The 22,189-nt window shown below is 41.6% G+C and overlaps 1 protein-coding gene and 1 pseudogene across 4 annotated transcripts; one reads left to right on the top strand and one right to left on the bottom strand.

The window, feature by feature from the left end:
* The first annotated feature begins 3,770 nt into the window (after positions 1-3,770).
* On the top strand, positions 3,771-9,635 carry LOC127779265 (probable DNA primase large subunit). 4 transcript variants are annotated; one of them, XM_052305997.1, is made up of 20 exons: positions 3,774-4,087; positions 4,204-4,265; positions 4,480-4,583; positions 4,716-4,797; positions 4,875-4,934; positions 5,024-5,078; positions 5,198-5,217; positions 5,322-5,405; positions 5,495-5,559; positions 5,814-5,862; positions 5,945-5,992; positions 6,114-6,203; positions 6,279-6,338; positions 6,437-6,496; positions 6,758-6,832; positions 6,909-6,994; positions 7,225-7,318; positions 7,402-7,509; positions 7,600-7,681; positions 9,028-9,635. In XM_052305997.1, exons 1-19 carry the CDS (start codon positions 3,931-3,933, stop codon positions 7,630-7,632), a joined length of 1,392 nt encoding a protein of 463 aa, XP_052161957.1. In that variant the 5' UTR covers positions 3,774-3,930; the 3' UTR covers positions 7,633-7,681; positions 9,028-9,635. The 4 variants fall into 4 exon arrangements, 3 of the variants coding, with proteins under 3 accessions (XP_052161957.1, XP_052161956.1, XP_052161954.1); XM_052305996.1 differs by lacking the exon at positions 9,028-9,635 and adding an exon at positions 8,621-8,932; XM_052305994.1 differs by lacking the exon at positions 9,028-9,635 and adding an exon at positions 8,517-8,932 and having other exon boundaries at positions 3,775-4,087.
* Positions 9,636-13,704: 4,069 nt separating this feature from the next.
* Positions 13,705-21,397, bottom strand: LOC127780179 (phospholipase SGR2-like; annotated as a pseudogene).
* Between the last annotated feature and the right edge of the window lie 792 nt (positions 21,398-22,189).

The following is a 22,189-nucleotide window of genomic DNA, read 5'->3' as shown; positions in this document are numbered from 1 at the left end:
CGAACGCTGGTCGCCACCTGATGATCTCCTTCACTGGAAGAATGCCGTGCGCTACCATTTCTTTCAGATTCTCCTCCGTCACATCGGAGGGCGCCCACTGACTCTCAAAACTTTCTCTCTCTCTTCCGCCATGGATGCGTGTTGAATGGTTTGATTTGGTCCGAGATATAGCTGGAGGGGAATGAGGAATCGGAGCGGAGGACGCGCAGAGAAGTTTCGTGGGATTTTTGAGAATGGATTGGGGCGGATTGATGAACCCTAGCTTCGTCGGTGCAGTTTTGAACTGTAGCAAGGAGTGGGGAAATGGCAAGAGTCTCGGCGGGGAAGATGAAGCGTCTCTTGGACTTCGGTGTTTTGTTAGGGTATCGGGAGTACTAATGGGCCTGGGCCTGTACAGTACTTCAGCCCAATATTATTATCAGCGTGGCCCGTTGTGATCCCTAGGGACTTAGGCACTTTTTGCTTTGGCAATTTGTGCTCATAATGATGTGACCCGATGCTGCTAAAATCCTTTTTGATGCAGTTAGATAATTCTTTGGAATTACTACGATGCAAATAAAAAGGTGCCCAACAGAAAAGTGTTATACTAATTTTGTAGGCCTTTTAGGCTGCAAATGCTGTTCAGGTTTTCTTGAGATGATTGGTTTTAATGCAGTCATCCATTCGGCATGTTATATGCTTATTTTGATTATGGCATGAGTCATAGCCTAGGCTATTTAAACTCATCTTTTATCAAATTTTATGCCACGTTTGATAGGTCTTTTGAGAGTTTTTACTCGGCCTTTTATCATCTGTATTGATTTATAAATCTTTAGAGTGCTTCTCGCTCAGGTTTTTCTTTATGTTTCTTTGGCGCATTAAAAGCAGTCGGCAGAAGGTTTTATCAGATGCTGCACATGCTTAGCCTTAGACCGTTTGGTTTAAAACCACTCGGATGGATGTCTTGATGCACTCTGACTATATGTTTAGTTTTATTTAACTAACCACATAGTCGGGGGCTACACCTAATTAGGTGCATCTAGTCGATGCACCTGATTTTTTCTATTCTTCAGCCTTCACAGTCTTTGATTTTATTACTCGGGAGACCAAAACAGAGGAAGTTAAAGCACTCGGATTGTCTTTTTGGATTATGAGAGAAGACTATTTCGTCGACTGTAAAGGTCTCAGGGGCTACTATGGAGATTATGGATACCCCATACCAACACGACATGTATAACCGACTGGGTATGGGGTGCCATGTATAGATAGAATATCTTTAAAGGGACTCGGGTTAAATATTAAACTTGTATGTCAAGGAAATATCTAGGGTACTAGTCGGTTACGATTGTATTTTATCTGTAACTACCTATTCAGTTAGGGATATGGTCTGTACTTTGTAATACGGACTCCTCCCCTATATAAGGAGGGGTCCGGGTGCCTCTAGGGGCACGATTTTTTCTCCCAGATCATACGATCAATAATATACTCGGCGGATCAATCCCCGGATAGGAGTAGGGTATTACTTATTGAATAAGAAGGCCTGAACCTGTATAAAATTCCTTGTCTCTGAACCCATCTACTTTTCCAGCTTGATAGCCACCCCCTTTTAGTATTGCCGAAATCTTGTTTCGACACTGCGTGGTCAGAGAGGAGAAGGGTGTAGGAGAACAACAGGAGGAAGAAGGGAAGGTAAAGGCCAAGCAATTTTGGGGTTTATGGTGACTTCGCAACTAGTGGGTTTGTTCTTAAATTCTAGTATCCTCGCTGCAACGGTACTTTTGTTTACTTTCTGGAAGCATAATATTCAAATAGAAATTGATTCGGTAGCCGCTTACGCAATTTTTTTTAGGTTCTTGTTTACGGGCTGGGAAACGTATTTTCAAATCTGGTAGTAAACAATCAGGTTTCGGGTTATGCATCCTAAATAAAGTTTGTAGTAATCGTCGATATATTTCTAACACCGCTGGTTTCGCTCGATTCCAATAAACGGTTTAGGAGAAACAACAGAAACAGTATTATTGACCGGGTCTGTTTTAACATGGACAATAATTAGTTTTACTTCATCTGAGACCAATAGAGGCTTAATCTGATTTTGTGCCCAACATGAAAGATTTAGACAATTTTATCTAAATGTCTGAAGTTGTATTATTTGCTAGATTATATTCCGTTAGACGGCATAAAACAGTAATAGAACTGCTGAGTATTCTTTACTCACTCTTGTGCTTAATTTGGTTTTTAGGTACCAAATGATATCGATCTGCATGGGACGAGAGTAGGACCCTTGGACTACACATTTTATTACACTATTGAAATTTGGTTTTAGATCATGATTTTGCTTAGTATAAGTTTTGCGTAGAACTTGTAATGGTCAATTAAAGTTTTGGTTCACATTTCCTTGTGGAATTTATGGAGTTAGGATGGCTAGCAATGTGCTGATTAATTCGTTATTGATTTATCTTATGACTTCCTGTCGTGGATGTCCCTATTTTTAGGTGAGGCTCTGCCAAAATTTCTAATAATTTTGGGAGTTAGTGGTTTTGAGTGTATTTTGGTGTGGCACTTTAGGTACGTGGTTACCTAGGATGTTACAGTTGAGACCAACATCGATTCGGAGTCGGCACCGGCGTCGCTCGGGCTGCCCCACGCCGTCGCCACTCGGGCCGCCCAGCACTGTCGTCGGATGGACCGCCCCGCCAGCCGCCGCTGCTCACCTCCAGCCTTCGGCCTCATATTGTTCTGCCGGTTGGGAAAAAAAAGAGAGGAGAGAGATAGAGTGGAGGGGAAGATGAAAGTGAAAGAAGAAAGAGAGAAAGAGGGGTAGATGAAAAGTAAAAGAAATGGTATTGGTGGGACCCACTATAATCAACTTGCACAGTAGAGCATTTAGCTTACAATGTTCTTAGTCTACGTGGCATGTGAAAAACAGCAAAAATGGAGGACACCCTGCTAATACCCGAATGCTAGAGCTGCTGGAGCAGTGTGGACTGGTTTGGATCGCTGCTTCACTAGGGAGTTGGGTTGGAGGGGGAACGCTAGTTGGCGCGTATGCGCCACCGGCGTGCATTTTTTCTAGGGATAAGGTGGTTAGACTAATCTTTTAGTTTTAGATAATGACAGTTTGAGATAATGATGGTAGTAGATAAGATTTTCTTTTTCCCGCGAGATTTTTTTAACGAACAAATTGAAAAAGAAAATCTATATCTGAAGTCAAATTTTCAAAATTTTAAACCTATATTTGAAAACTTTCAACTCGAAATTTGAATTTTTAATTCAAATTTCAAAAACTTTCAACTTTTCATCCCAAATTTGAAAACTTTCAACTTGAGATTTGAAAATTTTCAACTCAGATTTAAAAATTTTCAACTCGAGATTTGAAAATTTTCTACTCAGATTTGAAAACTTTTTAACTCAAGATTTAAAACTTTTAACTTGAGATTTGAAAACTTTCAAGTCCAGATTTAAAAATTTTCAAGTAATGATTTAAAAAGTTTTAACACAAAATATTTGAAAACATGCGTGCTGAAAATTTAAAAAAATAATCAGAAAAAAGAGAAAAAGAAAAGAAAAAATCGTGAAAAAAAAAAACAAAAAAACGCAGCGCCGGGGAGGGACCGCCACCAGCTGGCACGCGCCAATTAGCTTTCGCGGGGTTTGGAGCAGTTTTGGACTGGATGTCAACCCACTAGCTGACTAGAAGGACCCAGCTGTTCGCCACGTGTGCGTGTTGCCTTCCACGTCAGCCTTGCCCTTCATCAGGCTCAGGAGCTCTAGCATCGTCAAAAGTCCTAGCGGCGGGAAAAGCGCGGCAGTTTCCCGCCAAAACGCCACCAAAATCCCCAATCTCGCGCTATCCCGCGTCCCACAAACGCGCCGACGGAGAGACGGGAGGGGAACGGGAGGGCTTAGCGCGTCGCTCCCAACGGTGATTCGAGCCAAGACCTAGCCGCCGCCATGGAGATCGTGAGATCCCACCGGCAGATCGCGGCGGAGGCGGCGGCGGGCGTAGGATGTGGCGGCGGGTCGGGAGGCCTGCCAACCTACCGGGTGGCGCCGCAGCTGGAGGTGCGGTTGGAAGAGTTTGAGCTCTTCGCCATCGACCGCCTCCGAGGTGCGGGCGCCTCCTCTCCCCTCCCCACTGTGGCGGCGTTTGTAGAGTCCTTTTTTCCTTTCCTTCCTCGCATTCTGTGAACGATTTGACATCTAGACTGCTGCTGTGTTGGTCAGTATTGAAGGGGATCGCCGACGGGCTCTCGCGAGGGAAGAGACCGGAGGAAATGGAGAAATTGGTGAGCCGTCCTCTCTCTATATATCTCGTTGCAATTCTACCACGGAGATGCGAATTCCTTCATGTATTTGGGGCAAATTAAATTCCATTTCTTGCTGGACTTTTCGATTTCAATCTTGAACATAATTTCGCGGTTAGAGTTTCAAGCTCTAGTTACCAAGTTTACCATATTTTCTTTAACAGTAATCCTATCTGTTTTCCCTCCTTGTGCTTAGATCAAGGAATTGTGGAAAGCCCATATGAGGCACCAGGATCCTACAGAGACTTTGAACAAGGACATAATATCTCACTTTGTTCTCCGTCTTGTCTACTGCAGAACGTAAGCTTAACATTCGTTACACTTGAGTACTTGACATTCCATAGACAGTAAGCCGGTGGTTTGCTTCTGGTGCTTTCAAGTTTGAACCTTTGACTAACTTCTCAAAGGCTTTGTGCTATACCCGCATTCTAGGGAGGAGCTGCGGAAGTGGTTTCTCTCCATGGAGACTACGCTTTTTCGCTATCGCTTTCGACTCGAGAGTCCTGAATCACAGGTGACTTTCTGTCCTTTTCTTGCATACAAGGAAAGCTATCATGCTTTAACCGTTCCTTGCCACACTGTATTTTTCAGAGGATGCTTATGAGTGAGTTTCAACTTCCATACAAAGCATTGCCACACTCGGAATTTGAGGTATGTGTTATGGTCACTCTGTTGACTTGGACCTTGATGATTTCAGTAATATTTACAGTAGTGAGATGTTCTTGTTTTCACGTTTTTAGGCTGTCAAAGACAAGTTGAGCCAAGTTGCACGCACCATTGGTCAATCTGCAGCTGGTATGGAACATCTTACTATGTGATACCTGTTCTTTATGTTGTTTCAGCACAATGGTGCTTCGCTGCTTGCAGGTGTGATCTTTCACTTGCTAAGTTTGTTCTATGTTTTCGTTTTGCAGTTGAATCTGTGTTCTTCAAGGTATTTGCATCAGTTTATTTTACCTCTTCAATTCCATATCCAGTAGAAAAAAATTGTTCGTGTGATTACCCAGTCTAAATAAACCTTGTTCGTATCCATGTAAGGTGCCTTTTGAAGAAGTTCCAGATCTTGTTGCCAGCCGCCGAGTATTTCTTTCAAAAGGATATGCTTATGTTGCGATGAGTCAGGTTTGCTGCGAAAACGAGACTGGAAACTTCTATGTACTTTTTGGATGTTGTTTCCTGCCCATTCTAAACATACTTGTATAATTTAATAGGTTGTTTCGCTTGTGGTTACCCAATTCCGCTGCAATATCTCGAAGGCACTTGTTTTAACAAATAGGTACATGGTACAAATGTTCTACTTTACTCTGCCTAGCTACATATCATGTCCGGGAAGTGTGCTTTCTTAGTTCTTTGCTGGAAAAATTGTTGCACTCTTAGGTGATATAATTAGGAACATTAACAGCATTGTCTACTATTTGCCAATAATTTACATAGAACAAAAGCCCCTTGACAGTTGGATTTATTTCTCAACTTAGAACACTCTTTAGTACAGGCTGTACTAAGCTATAATATAAATAATTCGATGTACAGAAAATGGACGGCCACCATTAAGGAACAAGAAAAGGATAGGTTGACTCCTGTGAGTATCAATTAACCACTTCCCGTATTCCTCCAGACAATCTTTTCATAACTTTTATAATCCACACTTTTTATCTTAACAGATTGTCGAAGCATTGAGTAATGCATATTTTGGACCTGATTACTCTCAGGTATGTTGCTTTATCTATAGGTGTTTTTCCAGATATTGTTAATGGGATTTTCTTCAATGCTAATGTTTACTATATTTGTTATTAATTGTCTGGCTTATCAACTATCCAATATTCTATACAGCCAAAGGATGCTGTTGAGATTTCTCTGAAGGATATTGACCAACTGGCTAAAACTTCTTTCCCTCTTTGTATGCGCCACATGCTAGAGAAGGCAAGGCACCTTAAAAGTTCACATACTTTGCTTACCTTATGATCAGGTTATTTAGTGATTGCTTTTATTTTTCAGTTGAGAGAAAACCATCATCTGAAGCATGGGGGCAGAATGCAGTTTGGTCTTTTCCTTAAGGTAATAACTTAATGAATTATCTTAATACTGGTTCTGTTATCAGTGAACACTTATTTTATTTATGTCACATTAACTTGCTTCTTAAAACTATGGTTTAGGGAGCTGGACTAAAGTTGGAAGATGCTCTAGCATTTTGGAGGGCAGAGTTTTCTCAGAAGGTGCCTAATTTTCTTTCAGAATGTAAACAGCAACTATGTTTTGGAAATATCACATGCAAACCTTTTCTGTTTCTTTACAATACAAGTAAGCCGTGTCAAGAAAATTTTCTATAGGATCGTGTACTGCATTCTTATCTATAGTGTTGAACATTGAGTTAACCAGTAAGAAGCCCCAAACTAAACAAGTAATACCCCGTGTTGCATTGTGCAAGCCATCACAAATTATATTGCTTCACTGATGTTGGGTTTTCTTTGGATAAGGTTGGCTCTGAGCGATTTGACAAGGAATATGCCTACAGTATCAGGCATAATTATGGAAAGGAAGGAAAACGAACAGTAAGCCCCTTGTTCTATTTTTGTTGCTTGTTTGGATAATCAACTTATTCATCTCTCAGACAAATGGCTCCTCCAGGATTACACTCCGTATTCATGTCAAAAGATTATCTCTGCAACACCTGGTGTTGGTGATCACCATGGTTGCCCTTATCGACATTTTGGGTATAATCTCATTCTACCATGCCATTAACAGAGTAGTTAAGCATTTATTTGTTTTATGGTTAACTTTCTGTTATCAGTAGACTATTTATCGAATATGTCAATGGGACATGGGATTTCATATCCTAAAACTCTCTGTTAGCTGTAGACTATTTATCGAATATGTAAAAGAACCTACAGCTGTCACTGTCTTTGTGAGTTACATGTGTCCTTTTCTTGTGTGATATTTCTAGTGAAGACAACTTGAGAGCAGCTCTCAATAAAATGGGAATCAGTGGTCATCCATTAGAAGAGATAATGGATAAAGTGAAGAACAGGCACTACCAGGTACTGCACCTGACAGTTCTACCTTTAATAAGCAATCTTCTAAACTTCGTCTGCTTGAACCATCTGAGTTATGAAATACACAGCTAGCTTGCACGATGACTTTCGAGGCAGAACATGGTGTCTCATGTGATACTGGAATCAATCATCCTAATCAGTATTTCAGTGAAAGCCAGAAAGTCTTGAAAGCAAAGGTGAGTCACCATAGTTGATTTGCATCCATTTGTGCATTTTGTCAGCATATGAGATGTTCAAATTGACAGTAATTTCGTTTTATTCCACAGAATCAAGCAGTGCAGAGCCAAGGAACAACCTAAACTGTAATGCTGCTGGCAAAAGTCAGTCCATCCAATTGCGGAATTTCAGGTTTCGACACTACTAGTCTGTCAGCTGTTGCGATGCATTGTTTTCTAATATCTACTGGTTATTGGCAACAAATTTCTAATGTTCAATTGTGCGAACATAAACATCATTCTCACCCTTTGCTTTTTTATAGCTATTTTTCAGTATTCAGCAATCAAATCCATGATATGTGTACAATTGGCAGCAATTCTAAGTTATTTTTCTTTTAATTTCTGTTTTTAGTTTTGATGAAATAATTTTGCTGTTTTTCCATATGAGATGTTTTTACTCCTAGATTTAACCATGAATTAAAGTTTTACTCATGGTCACATTGGACGATTTTCAAATGCCCATTTTTTGATTCAGCGGTAGTTTCTAGGTTTGCACTACAAATTTTCCCATTTATCTTTGGCTTCTAAATTGCCCATGAAGTTGTGGCTTTGCATTCTGTTCAAGTGTGCCTCGTCGTTTGGCCTGTCTATTGTTATTGGAAAGGGGATATAACTCTATGCTAAGTTCTGATCTAGATTTTAAGAGAGTATTTTTCTGAGTTGGTTTCTATGAACTTCCTGCAAAATTCTTACTCTAAACAGGGTTCAAATATCAGAACCTGCTATTCCTAAACTAAGGATCATTGCTGTAATTTATACACTACACTAGCAAGACTCTTTAAAACTTGTAGAATAATAATAATACCGATTCATTTGCTAATACTACTGGGATATCTGTAAATAAGATTTGCGTTAATTGTGTAATCATGCCCAAAAACAGCATGCAGAATTTTTGCATACAAGGTAATTTCTTTCCTAGGAATGCTACAACTAATTCCAACTGTCTAATTATTCTATCTACTTGACAGTTCGTATCAAGATTTCATCCTTGCTGCTAATGATATGGAGAACAACAATTACTAATCTTTATTCTGATGCCTAGATGGAATTCTATTGCTTTGCACGGTTTCAGAATTCCAACGGCTGAATATGTCATCCCCCAAAAGTGATGGATGTCCCTGTAAACATGACTTGAGCACAGAAAGTAGATAGAACCGTACAAGTACGTACTTGTCAAAACCAAAGGAAACCATGATTATGGATATCAAATTATTGTTTGTGTTGGTAAGTGGTAACTATGTAACCATGGTAACTATGACCAGGGGGAGTTGTGAACACCTCATCAGTTAAGTTGCGCTGTAATGTTTCTGTAATCGAAAACTTGTTCGACAAAACAATTGCGCTTCCAGATATGCAATTTCATTAATCTGCTTGAACTATTCGATCTGGCTGCCTTGACCAGTCTGGGCTCATGATCCTGACTAGCCAAAAAAGTCTGGAGGTAACCATTCAATAAACTGTGGGGCACTGATGCTGCAGGAGTTCTGATGCTGTGGTAGTGCAAGCAAGCAACCCCGGCGGCCACGGCGCACGCGTAGAGGAAGGGAGCAGCCCCGGCGGCGACGGGCACGGAAGGAGGAGCCATGGCGGTGGGAACGCGCAGAGGGAGAAGCCCCGGTGGCAGCGCGCGAGGAGAGAGCAGCCGCGGCGCGCGCGGAGGGAGAAGCGGCAACGGCGGCGGCGCGCACGGAGGGAGAAGCGGCAACTGCAGCGACGAGCGGGGAGGGAGGCGGAGGCCGGCGCGCGGAGGGCGGGCGGCGAGCGGCAGCCAGTTCGCTGAGGGAGGGATGTTGGGATCCGCACAGCGCCCGCGCTCACCGGCGACGAGCACAGAGGGAGGCACGGGGAAGGAGTCGCGATGGGTCATTCCTCGCGCCGCCGCCGCCGCCGCTGCCCCCTTCCACCCCGCGTCGGCGCCGCATCTCCCTCCCTCCCTCCGAGCGGACGCAGCCAGTGTCGCCGCCCCTCCGCGCACTGATGTCGCCGCTCCTCCTCTCTCTCCGCGCGTTGGAGCAGCCCCTCTCCCTCCCTCCGTCCCTCTGTGCAGCAGCAGCCGACGCTGCTGCTCCTCCGCCGGAGCCACCCCATAAAATTTTGGATTGCTTTTGTTAAAGTTCAATATTTCTTTTTCAAACTGAAGTCAATTTTGTCAAAAAGAAATTTAAAAATCAAGTTAGATTTGTCAAAAACCTATCAAATCTACGTTAATTTGGTCAAAAAAACTCGTGAAACCTAATTCAAATCTGTCAAGCCTATGACAAATACGTCATATATTTGGTTGAATAAAAAAAAATAGAAACTGGGTCAAATTAGCAAGGGTATAGACGTCTCTTTTTCCTTGAGTTAACACCGTTAGCTTGTCTTAACGGTATAGGGTCATATCTGATCTTCATTTTTTTAAAAAAAGGGGTCAAATAAGCTAATGGTATAGGGTCATATCTGATCTTCATTTTTTAAAAAAAAAGGGTCAAATAAGCAAACTAAAAAGAGTAGAGTCAAATTGCTAGTTACATTTCAAAACAAGGTTAAATGTGCAATTGCCCCTATGGATTAACACATTTGTTTGCTATTCAATAAGAGGAGTTTCATATGTCCGCTCACCCCTCCCACGTTCATCTCCCCGCTACGTAAAAGAACCGGTGTACACTCTAAAAGATCCATCAACCATGAAATGACCTGCCATCAATTTTTAAAAGGACCTTGATGTCGCCTAGAGGGGGTAAAATAGGTGTTCCTAAAAATTATCACAACTTCATATCATATTAGAGATATGAGAACTTTCGGTTCAAATAGGAACTTCCGGTATGAGATTGGAAGTTCCGGTCTCAACCGAAAAGTTCGGCGGATAACGGAATAAAACACTAACTATGAATTTGTAGCTTGAATAAACAAAATGTATATGAATCAAAAGGTGACAAATAAGGTATCTAAATAAGATATAAGGTCACCAGCTATATTAATTAAGCATACAAGTAGATCGGATAAAAACAAGCTCAAGCACAATATGAGATATGGCAAGAACGGACAAACCAAGAGAGTAGACAAGTTGATTTGTTTCCCGAAGTTCGGATCCACGGATCCTATGTCTCCGTTGAGGGGCCACAAGACCGGGTCTATTTCAACCATTTCCTCACGAGATTGCACAAATGCACTCCTCGGTTTCACTCTTGATTTCTTCCCTTACGGAGGCGAAATCGAAATCTTCACAAACTTTCTATGGCACACCACAACCTTGGGTGATCACCGACGATGCCTAGCCATCTGGAAAACCTTAGTCCCCAAGAGTAACAAACACAATCGAAGATTTACTTGCTATGAACTCGAGTGCTCAAAGTATGGAGTGAAACTCACTAGCTCTCAACTTCTCAATCTCTCAATCCAACTCTCTCCTCTTCTCAAATCCCTCTAACAAAGAGGCACCACAAAGGATGGAGTGAAACTCACTAGCTCTCAACTCCTCACTTTCTCAATCCAACTCTCTTCCCTTCTCAAATCCCCCTCACAAAAAGACACCACAAAAGGATGGGAAATGGGGATGGTTGTTTGGCTTTGGATGTGTTTAGTGTTGCCCAAGAACAGCAGCCCCTCAAAGGAGGGGTGTAGGTGTTTATATACCCGAGCCTCTCAAAAACTAGACATTGCAGGTCAAGAATGTAATTTTCGGAAGTTCCGAAAAGCATTTTCAGATATGTCCGAAAATTTACAGAAGCCAATCTCAGATTCGTGGCCATTTTTGGAATTTCCAATAATTTTCGGATATTTCCAAAATATTTTCAGAATTTCTGAGAAGCACATAGTAAAACGACAATAACTTTTCGCTCGGGAGTCCGTTTTTTATGATCTTGGACTATATGGAAAACTCACTCAGAGGACTACCCAACTCAACCAAAAACAATGTCCAAAACCACTCAAAGGATATGTTAAAGCTTAGGTTTCTCTCAAGGTAGCACTATAATAGGTCACTTTGAGCACCAAGACATATACAAACACCTCAACGTTGCATCCGTCTTAATAGTACGGCATTCCTAAACTCAAATATAAATAGGAAGAGAATTATACCAATAGGAATGCATTCTTTCCATCTTTCTTTCATTGTCTTAAGGGACGCCAATGCCGAAACCGTTTCACCATATATTCATGAAATGATTGATGAGGTTACTTCTAGCTTCAAATGGCCTTGCACGGTCCATCATGACAAAGCCGTCACTCGCCCTTCACCACATGATTTGGTTCTTCGGCGCCAAGCCCCTTGCTTGCCCTTCACCACCACATGGTCCATCGCGACCGAGCATCGCTTGCCCTTCACTGTCTTGCCATAGTAGCCACTTCATATCCCATATCTTCAATATCTCCACTTTGTTATTCTTGGTATTTTAGGTGCAATCATATCACTTGAGTGTCAACACCTTTTCAATCCTTGGAACCTATTTTTCTCATTCAAGTCAATGAAATTATTAGTCTCAATGATCCGGTGGTCAACCTCCACATGTTGACCAACTGATCGCATGTATAAAAGGATATAAATAAATGATGAGTATTAATCAACACCACAAGTGTCATATACTTAAATATATGCTCAAATGTAAATATCTTAATTAAATAAAAGTGAATAACTTGGATCGATTACATGCATAACTAAAGTATAGGATTTGCTACCCCTAAATGTATGCATACAAAATGTTTGTTGTGTGAAGTAAGAATATGCATAAAAGAATGAAACATTAGGAGCTTATCCTATACAAGAATAGAAGGCATTTATCAAATATAGGCATTAAAATAAAAACATACCTTCATCATCTCCATGTGCTGAATGTAAATAGACTAAACAAGATATGGCTCAAACAAAACATTAGTCTCACATGCTTATGTAATCACATGAAAATATTATATATGAATATATTAATATATGCACGGAGAGAGAGTGTCATATATATAGCTGGATCTCCATGCATTTCATCCTTGTTATTTAGGTACACCATCAATGAACGTTTCTCTCTCATATTCCATTTTCATATCCATATGAGACTAGTAGACAAAGAAATGTTTACAACAATGTTAGTCTCATTTAATTGGATTTGTCATTTATCACCAAAACTAAATTAATGGCACTCGAACTTTCAATTTACAAGTAGATTTTCTTGACTCGAAACTAGCCGAGTCGTCTAATGTAGTAGCGAGTTGAATATACTTTTCTCCTCTCCTCTTTTTTTTGAAGTGAAAGCGGCAAAGCATTGTCGAATATATTAGAAGGCCAGAAATAAAGTTTTTACAATAGGGTGATTACATATAGCATTTGTGAGCATCTAGGAGATGAATAACATATTAAGAAACTACAATTGAGGCGTTTGGAAAGCGAAGTCACACTCATGCAGATCTTCCGGGACTGGGAAAAGGAGAGAAAGCAGGGAGTTATAGATAAACAAACTGCAGCACTAATTACATATATGTATTTCGATACATAGGAGTCTTTAATAATAAACATATATAGATGGTAGTATGTAAGATATGTAAGGCAGCTCAGTACTTCTGATAAGAAGTGAAGACGCAGAGCTAATTAGCATAGTAATAGTGGTAGGGTTGGTGAGTGGTTCATCTTCATAGCGATGAATGTGCTTACTGCTAGCAAAAGGATGATCCTAATATAGTTATGATCGTTCAGATGCTGTTCACAGAACATCGATAGTTACTTCAATGTGAGTTGCCTTGTAGAAGTGGAAGATGCAAACTAATCCAGCATATATGTGATTGTGCCTTGCAAACTTCATCCACCCTTTCTTCAAGTTGCAGCGACCATCAGATGAAACGTGGAGGATCACGTTGGTTGAAATACACTGATAGGTCACGGCAATTGAGAACAACAGCTCCCAAATTCAGCACCATTTCGATCAACATCTGAGTAGATCCTCCACAGCTTCCACTATTCCAGTAGCCTGGCAGCATGTAAACAAAATTTTCAATGATAATTAGTTTCTCACTCCAAACAAAAACATACAGGAGGCGCGCAATAATTAGTTTCTCATGATAGCTAAAAACTTTAATCAAAGAATGAAGAAGGAGATGCGGGCGGCGGCGGCGGCGAGGGCGAGAGAGGGAGAATGACCATATCAACACGCGCCTGAAAAGATATGAGAAGAATACAATTGGTCGTCCATACCATCAGGAAGATTCACAGCTTGAATCGTTCTCCGATTTCTTGAATAAGTCATCACTTTTCTTGAGAATTCCTTAACTAATGAATTATCTGAAAACGTCAAGGGAGTCTCTCAGCAATTGGATCCCTCACATAAAACAGTCGAATAGGCATCCTTTCAGGATCATCAGTTGGAGTTTCTTCAGGTATATCACGGTACAGATGTTTGAGAATGAAGAGAGCAGTATCATGATCTCGCCAATAATTGCTACAAGAATAAACCTGCAGGCCAGTTAAATGGTGAAATAGACATGATAAAACAATTAGCAAACAACAGGATTGGTTATGGAACCTACATATGAGATCCAAGGGCAGATAAGTATAGGTGTTGAAATGTTTTCTCCTGAAATCAGATGATTCAGACTGTAAGCTACAACATATTTGTACTGACAAATAATATACAAGCCAGAAAATAAAGGGGTCAAGGGAATTGGTGATGCTGACAAAAGGGTTCGCAGACCTGACACAGGAACCACTAAACCAGCAGAGACTGGGGAACCAGCCAATTAAGCTTGCCAGTGGTTATATGATTTCCACTGTCAGTTCCTTCAAGGCACAGTAGTTGGTTAAGATAGGTTAGCTAAAGGGTTACTGAACATATTAGGCATATTTTAAATCATGTTCTCACTCATTTGGTATATAAGTGCATTTAACAGTATTTAACCTCTTGGATTTATGTGCTCTTTTATGAGCCAAAATTTAACCAACTTTAGAGTTTATGGGTTTAACTCTCTTGTGAAGATTAACTCTGAAGCTAATTTAGGGTGTTAAACTAATCACTTATATTGGTTAGGGTGATTTAAGCTCTCACCATTCATGTCAAAAGCAATGTACAGTACTTTTCATATCCACAGCAGACCACACAATTTCAATGCTTACACATACACCAGCAGAGAGTGAAATTGAACTTGCTTTAATAGGAAAAGTCTGATAACCTGAAGTACATGGTCAATCCGACCATCTGGTGAACCTGTCAGCCTTTCCATCATCATGTAACCATATGACTTCTCTTTCTCATTATTGCTGTCAACATCCTCTGAACAACCAAAAAACGTACTCAGAACATTGCTTTTTGTGACTTGCAATGCGTAGAAGACAAAAAAAATCTACTATATGCATACCGGCTGTGTCATTTCTGCTCAGTGATAGCAAAGCAACTACTGCTTTAACCTAAACACAAAAGGGAGATTAAAGGTCCCAACTCATTAAGAAAGAGCTACGTGAACAGCTATGTTTCTAGATCATTCACAGGTAACAAAGCATTTATGTACCAAGGCCCATGTCTCATATTACCATCGCCAAAGAGCAAACCTTACCTTCAGTGACTTGAACTGGCGAGCAACAGCTTGAGACCGTGCAGCAATATCTTCAGTGAAATAGTTAATTCCTGCATGACATGTCAACCCAAATCAGATAAATCAGATAAACAAGAGTAATTTACTATAACAGAGACATTCGCCTAAAAGGTGTCCGAGAATATACTGAATCACTCACCTGCACTCCTACATGTATCCTCTTTCCCCCTCTATGGTAGGGTACAATTACAGGGCACTTGCTTATGTAATATTCACATACAAGTGGTTCGATCCTGTATAAAAGCCAACTTAGATTCATGAGACAGCTCCTCGCTTTGCAACAGATAAGGACAGTCTTCTCCAGTACATAAAGAGAAGTGATGAAAACACCATTAATACATTGGTGGTCAGATATATTTATAACAATGGAAGCTATGAATTTATCGTTTCCTTTCTATTAGAAAATGTCATCTTAAAAAGGAAAAAGCAAAATAATAGCCAGGTTGAAATTATAAGTATTTCACAATATTTATGTAGGGTTTTTTGGTCTTACAGATAAATTACTCTCTTGGTGTGACTGTCACATCTAACACCCTTCCAATTGCAAGGATCCACATCTTGTTCACACCAGTTGAGAAATATCCCTTCAGAAGTTGTAATTGCCTTCTTGAAGGCAAGAAGTGCTTCACCTGTAGGAAACCGTCAATAGAATCATAGTAAATGAGCACAGATTGTCAAGTGGACCACACAAATACCAACCATAACTATGAACTGTCACATACCATCTGAAATTAGATGATGAAACTGTAGGGAACAAAATTTTGTGCACATGAGGCGACAAAAAGAACATAAGTATTGAGGGAAACAGGCAATATATATGCTCACTTCGTCGGGAATGTTTGGATCTGCCCCAGATTCCACCAAGCAATTGACAAATCTGATGGAGCCGGTATGACTACATGCTAACAGCAGAGGAGTTGCTCCATTGAATCCAGCGCCATTAACGTTAGCATCGGCCTAGTTCATGTGTTCAGCACAGTAGATTCTTTAGAAAGCACTGTAAATCCAGAATGATGGTTAAGGTATAAATGCCAGTAAACAAAATTGCAAGAATAATGAAGTTAGTGGTACAAGGATGTAAAAAAGCATGGAGCTGGAGAAAAAAAGAACGAAGATAATTAGCAGAAAATCTATCTGAAAGAGCAACTTCATGCATTCCAATGATCCCCCCAAAAGTGACGAAACCAACGGTGTGAAGACGAAATTGGCAATCCTGTTGGGCTACAAAATCCAAAAGAGATTTCAAATCAAAACTACCTGCCTAATACATTGTATTTGTCAGGATTGGAACAATTAGCATTTCAGGGAACCAAAAATATAGTTAAAATTTGTCAGAATTGGAGCAATTAGTTCCCTAAAATACAGTCAAGAATCATCATCACTGCGTCCGCCTACATCAGCGCCATGGTTCAGCAAGACGCTGACGACGGCGGCGTGTCCCCACTGCACCTCTATAGATAAACCTAATCCCAACAACTCGCTCAAGCTCCTCGATCTGCAACAGATTCCAATCCACAAACTAACAAAAATAAATGTTGGGAGGAGAATCACAAGTCATATGAGCTCATGAGTCATGTACCTGCGCTATGGTTGGCGGAGCCAGAGCCGGAAGATCCATCGCTAGTTAGCGAAGCTTCACTTCAGTGATTGCCCAGAGGAAGGTGACGACATGGACCAGGTCAGGGCGCCCGCTGCACTGATGTCAATGGCTTCTTCGTCTCCTTTGGCATCGACCCGAAAGATCGCCTTGCATGGATGGGGAGTGGCGAGACTGGAGGTTGAACGACCGCAACCAATCGAACGCCATCCCCACAGGAAACTCATCTGCTCCCCATCTCCTGCATCACCACCCCAACCCACCATTCGACAAGAAAATCAATATTCAGGAGCGAAATCGAGTAAATCGATCCCAAGTAGAGGGAAAAGGAGGGCGCTGGAGGAAGTGATGACTCAGGAAGGGTTTCCTTTTACCTCTCATGGCAGCCATCGGTTCTGCCTGCCGGTGGTGTCGATTTTTTGCGAGGGGAATGGACAGGAGGTGGAGGCGCTCGGAGACGGCGACGCTACGGCGATGGCGACGGCGACGGCGGCGGAGGCGCGAGGCGATGCGGATGACGATGGCAACGGCGCGAGGCGGAGGTGGCAGCGCGAGGGGAAAGCGGAGGCGGCGGCGAGAGAGGGAGAGGGCGAGACGAGGGAGGATGGGATGCGGGCGGCGGAGGCTAGGGTTGGGGGCGTGCGGGTTAGTGCGCGGAGTTTTGCGAAAAAGCCCCTCGGCTTTCCTGTTTTACATCGCAGTCCCAACACGCGATTTTTCCCTCCTTATCACGTAATATCCATCTTTTTCTAAGGTCCTTTACGTAAAAAACCACCTCACAGGTACTTTCCTCGGGGGACTGCGGCCGAATTACGCGCGAACCGGAGGGCCTTTTCGAAAAAATGCCACCCGCGCACTGTACATACTGTAACAAAATCCTGACGTGGCACACCTCCTCGCCCGCCCTTTCTGCGCCCTATAATGTACTCCGATTCTAATGATTTTGGTTATTATTGATTTCTCTTGTTGCCGCCACCAAGTCCCAAGTCTGTCTTGTGAAATCACATTGTCGAAATAGATGATCTGTGATGAGGTAGTTAGATCCCGATCTTCCGATAGGTATTGATAAACAGTCGATTTGAGCGGAGTCTCGACACAACTCGATCCGGCTTCTGAACGAACACGCTACTGAGCCCCGCAATCGCAGCACTACATCTCCTCTGGTTATCAACCGTGCCAAAACCCAGTTGACCTCGCCGAGAAGGCTAATCCCTGCATGCGAATTGAAGAACACAAGCAAGAACAAGATAGATTGCAACCAAATTGCATATGAATGATTAAGCACACGAATTTGGGGTTCTACAAACCGATCTAGTGGCGAAACTGTTCTTGACAGAATAATCTAAGCAAAACCCAACTCTAAACGATGACGGCTACTGAATTAATATGATTAGAGACGTCGTAGGGTTGCCCTAGGGCGCACACCCCCTTGGGCTAAGCCCACGACACAATTACAAGGCCCAAAACCCGAGTCAGATTTAGACTGGATGAGATGCGTGGCTTGTTTTGCAAATTCCTGGCAGCTCGGTAGGAATTTTGATGTGGGAACAAAACCATCTAAAAGTAGACTCCATCAGCTTTCCAACAAGTACTCATGGGCCCCGAAATTCCTTCTAGATCAGCAGCTAGGTCCGTTTGAAGTTGATGCTGTCAGGAGACCCGAATCCGAATCCAAAACGTGTAGAACTTTATCTCTTGTCTTATATGGGCCAAAAGTGACGTGATGAGATGGAAGTGGACTTGGAGAAGGTCTTGATATGGTCCCCAATCAACTTCTTTGATCATCCATGAATTCGTTACACTCGGTCTCTTTTCCTAAGCCCAAGCAAGTACCTTTGCAAACAAAAACACAGGAAACTCATTGTGTAGCAACGTTTGTTCAAATATATAACATGTAAATTTAATGTAGAACATATGCACCTTTGGTTGATTAATACATAAGGTAGTCATGGTTATATCCGAGCTAGTTGTGTCCTCATCATCCTCCCCTTCTTGATTGGAAACCGTCCTCGGTTTCACCTTGTCATGGAGCGTATTGTACTTATCTTTGTCTATCACAACATCCTGTGCTGAACATTTCTTGTTGACCATATGATTGGATCCTAAAATCTTTGTAGTCAAAAAACCACAACACTCTCCTTCTTGCAAACCAACCTGTAACTCATTTAAATAACTAGAGGAACTAGATAGATAATTACTTATATGCATGCGGTCCTCTAGACAATACATTTCATCATGAAAAGAAGGTATAGTCAAATTCGAACAAATATATACTCGATGAACATTATATTCTCCTTTACTATCATAATTGCCAATAATATGAAAAATCACATCAGAAGGGCATGGCAATTCCAATCTAGCAAATAGTTTCTTCTCTAAACAGTTGAGTGGACAAAGATCATCAAATTGAATATAACCCCAAGTATTTAAAGAAGATAGCAATTTAAGCTCTTCATTCTCGCTAGCAATGTGAATAACATGTTTAAACTCAACACATAGTGGTTCTACTATAGAATTAACATGTTCATTCACTAGTTGTGGCATGGATATAAGTGAAGCATCGCACAACTCTTCTTTATCACTAAAAACATCAAGCAAATTGTTTTGTGACAAAGGTATTTCAACAATTGTTTCCACTATGGGTTGCTCTAACGTAGCATAAGTAGTGGACATAGTTGGCACATCATAAATATGCATACCTTGAATAGCTATAGCACCATTATCATTACCTTCTTTCTCATCTTCCTCTTCGTCTTTCTTCTCTTCCTCATTACCTTGGTTGTTCTCAGATGTCTGCAAAATATTAGTATCCAAAGCAATAGGCACAACAATACGTTCATTTTGTAATAATTCAGGAGGCCCGAATCCAAATCCAAAACGTGTAGAACTTTATCTCTGATCTTCTATGGACCAAAAGTGACGTGATGAGATGGAAGTGGACTTGGAGAAGGTCTTGATATGGTCCCCAATCAACTTCTTTGATCATCCATGAATTCGTTACGCTCAGTCTCTTTTCCTTCGCCCAAGCAAGTACCTCTGCAAAACAAAAACACAGGAAACTCATTGTGTAGCAACGTTTGTGTTGGCAACTTTTTTTGACAAGTTGACAAGCACGATCGCAACACCTAAACGCCTTGCGGTGATATGGAGTCGCCAACCACCTCGATCTAGCCAAAGGGCCAAATCAAGATGGGTTTTGTAGAAAAACAACTAAACCGGCTACCGGCTAGAGGATAACTACCCGTCTCGTGGGCAAAACGAAAGGTTTTCAGGACAAACCTACAAAGAGGTGTCGCACTCTCGCAGCGACGGCGGATGGTTTACGGCGCAAATCGACAAAGATGGACTAAAACTGGGGTAAAATAGAAAACATAGTAAAAGAACGATTCAAGTAGATTGTATTCGGGGGTTTTACAATGAACCGGCCTTGTCCCTTAAATAGGGGTTGGTCTTGCCCTATACAGACCCTTCTCATCGTCCAACTCGGGATAGAAACTAAAGGAAACACGAAACATGCCTTCCCGAGCAAGGAAACCCGAGACCCGACGAAAACAGACTCGGACTCGGACCCTGCCGGTCTGACCGCCCATATACCTGCGGTCAGACCGGCCCTACTAGCCAGTCTGACCGCCCACATACTTGTGGTCTGACCGGCCCTGTGAAGGAAGCCCGGCACTTTCCAAACTTTGGCAATTTTTCCCTATTTCGTCCATAGGTGCCAAATTTGGGTGTAAACACATGCCCCCCTGCCTTTTTGGTGAACATACGTGAACCTAAAAGCATAGAACATGTTATCTCAGGGCGATAATCCAATTACTGGCCATAGGACTTCCTAAGCATCTTACCAAATGCTCGGGAAGTATTTCTTCAAGCTATCTCCCATTAATTGCTCTCTGAAAACACCGTCTTGAAGTGTCTTCATCTCCTTCAAAGTCTTCAAACGCTTGTCGATGACGTCTTCAAATTTGCTTCCCATCAAGGTCTTGTAATCTTCAACCGACAAGTCGTCTTGCTTAAAATACCGAAGAGAGCCAAGATTTACCTCAACTGGCAAAACGGCAATTTCAACAATGTTTTATTACTCGACTCGGCTTATCCATTAGCCCGAGCGTAGTAGAGAAAAGAACTCAACAACTTAATATCATAAAATTCGGCAAAACCTCTCACCTCCTTAGACATAAAAGAAGCTCCTCGATCAAAGTTTAAGGAATACCGAATCTATGAACAATATGCTTCAAAATAAAGTCAATTACCTTCGTACAAGTAATATTGTCGAGCAGCACGGCTTCGGCCCACTTAGTGAAGTAATCCATTGCAACTAGCACGAACCAATGCCCTTTTGATAACGAAGGATAAATCTGACTAATGAAATCCAAAGCCCTATCTCGGAACGGTCATGGTTCGATATGCGCCAAATGAACATTGTCGATCCGTTGACAAGCTTCACTTCCTCTGTAGCACTTGAAATAATCATCAATTACTTTCGGTTCTTCAGCAAGATATTGGGTATTTCTTTTTTTTTTATTTTGAATCTTTCTATTCTGAATTCAGTTAACGACAAGATTTAGTATCCTTTCTTGCACTTTCATAACTCGTGAAATGCCGAGTTGGTACGAATTCCCCCAATTTGCGACCTACCATAGGATTTGTTATGTAAATAGGTATACGTTCCTTTCCATTATGAATCGCGATTGTATGGCCAACCATTGCGGGTAGAATGCTAGATGCCCGGGACCACGTTACTATTGTTTCTTTCTCCTCCTTCATATTGACCTTTTCTATTTTTGCCAATAAATGATGAGCTACAAAAGGATTCGTTTTTTTTCGTGTCACAGCTGATTACTCCTTTTTTTCCATTTTAAAGAGTGGCATTCGATGTCCAATATCTCGATCGAAGTATGGAGGTCAGAATAAATAGAAGAATGATGAATGGAAAAAAGAGAAAATCCTTTAGCTGGATAAGGGGCGGATGTAGCCAAGTGGATCAAGGCAGTGGATTGTGAATCCACCATGCGCGGGTTCAATTCCCGTCGTTCGCCCATCCCATTATTGCAAATTCCAAAAATGCAATTTTCCATATTCCTAGTTACGTATTTACTTACGGCGACGAAGAATAAAACTATCACTATATTTTTTCCTTTTCCTAGTTCTTCTTCCAAGCGCAGGATAACCCCAAGGGGTTGTGGGTTTTTTTCTACCAATGGGGGCTTTCCCTTCACCGCCTCCATGGGGGTGGTCCACAGGGTTCATAACTACCCCTCTTACTACGGGGCGTTTACCTAGCCAACACTTAGACCCGGCTCTACCCAAACTTTTTTGGTTCACCCCAACATTACCCACTTGTCCGACTGTTGCTAAGCAGTTTTGGGATACCAAACGGACCTCCCCAGATGGATAATATTTGTAAAATAGCTCCATTGAGTCCAATGTTGGTTATGGAACCAATTCCTATAATAATGAAACCCATGTGAGAGACGGAGGAGTAGGCTATTCTTTTTT

This window comes from Oryza glaberrima, chromosome 7 (genome assembly GCF_000147395.1).
Source record: "Oryza glaberrima chromosome 7, OglaRS2, whole genome shotgun sequence".
NCBI classification, from domain to species: Eukaryota; Viridiplantae; Streptophyta; class Magnoliopsida; order Poales; family Poaceae; genus Oryza; species Oryza glaberrima.
The sequence above is the reverse complement of the archived record's forward strand: the minus strand, read 5'-3'. Positions and strand labels throughout refer to the sequence as shown.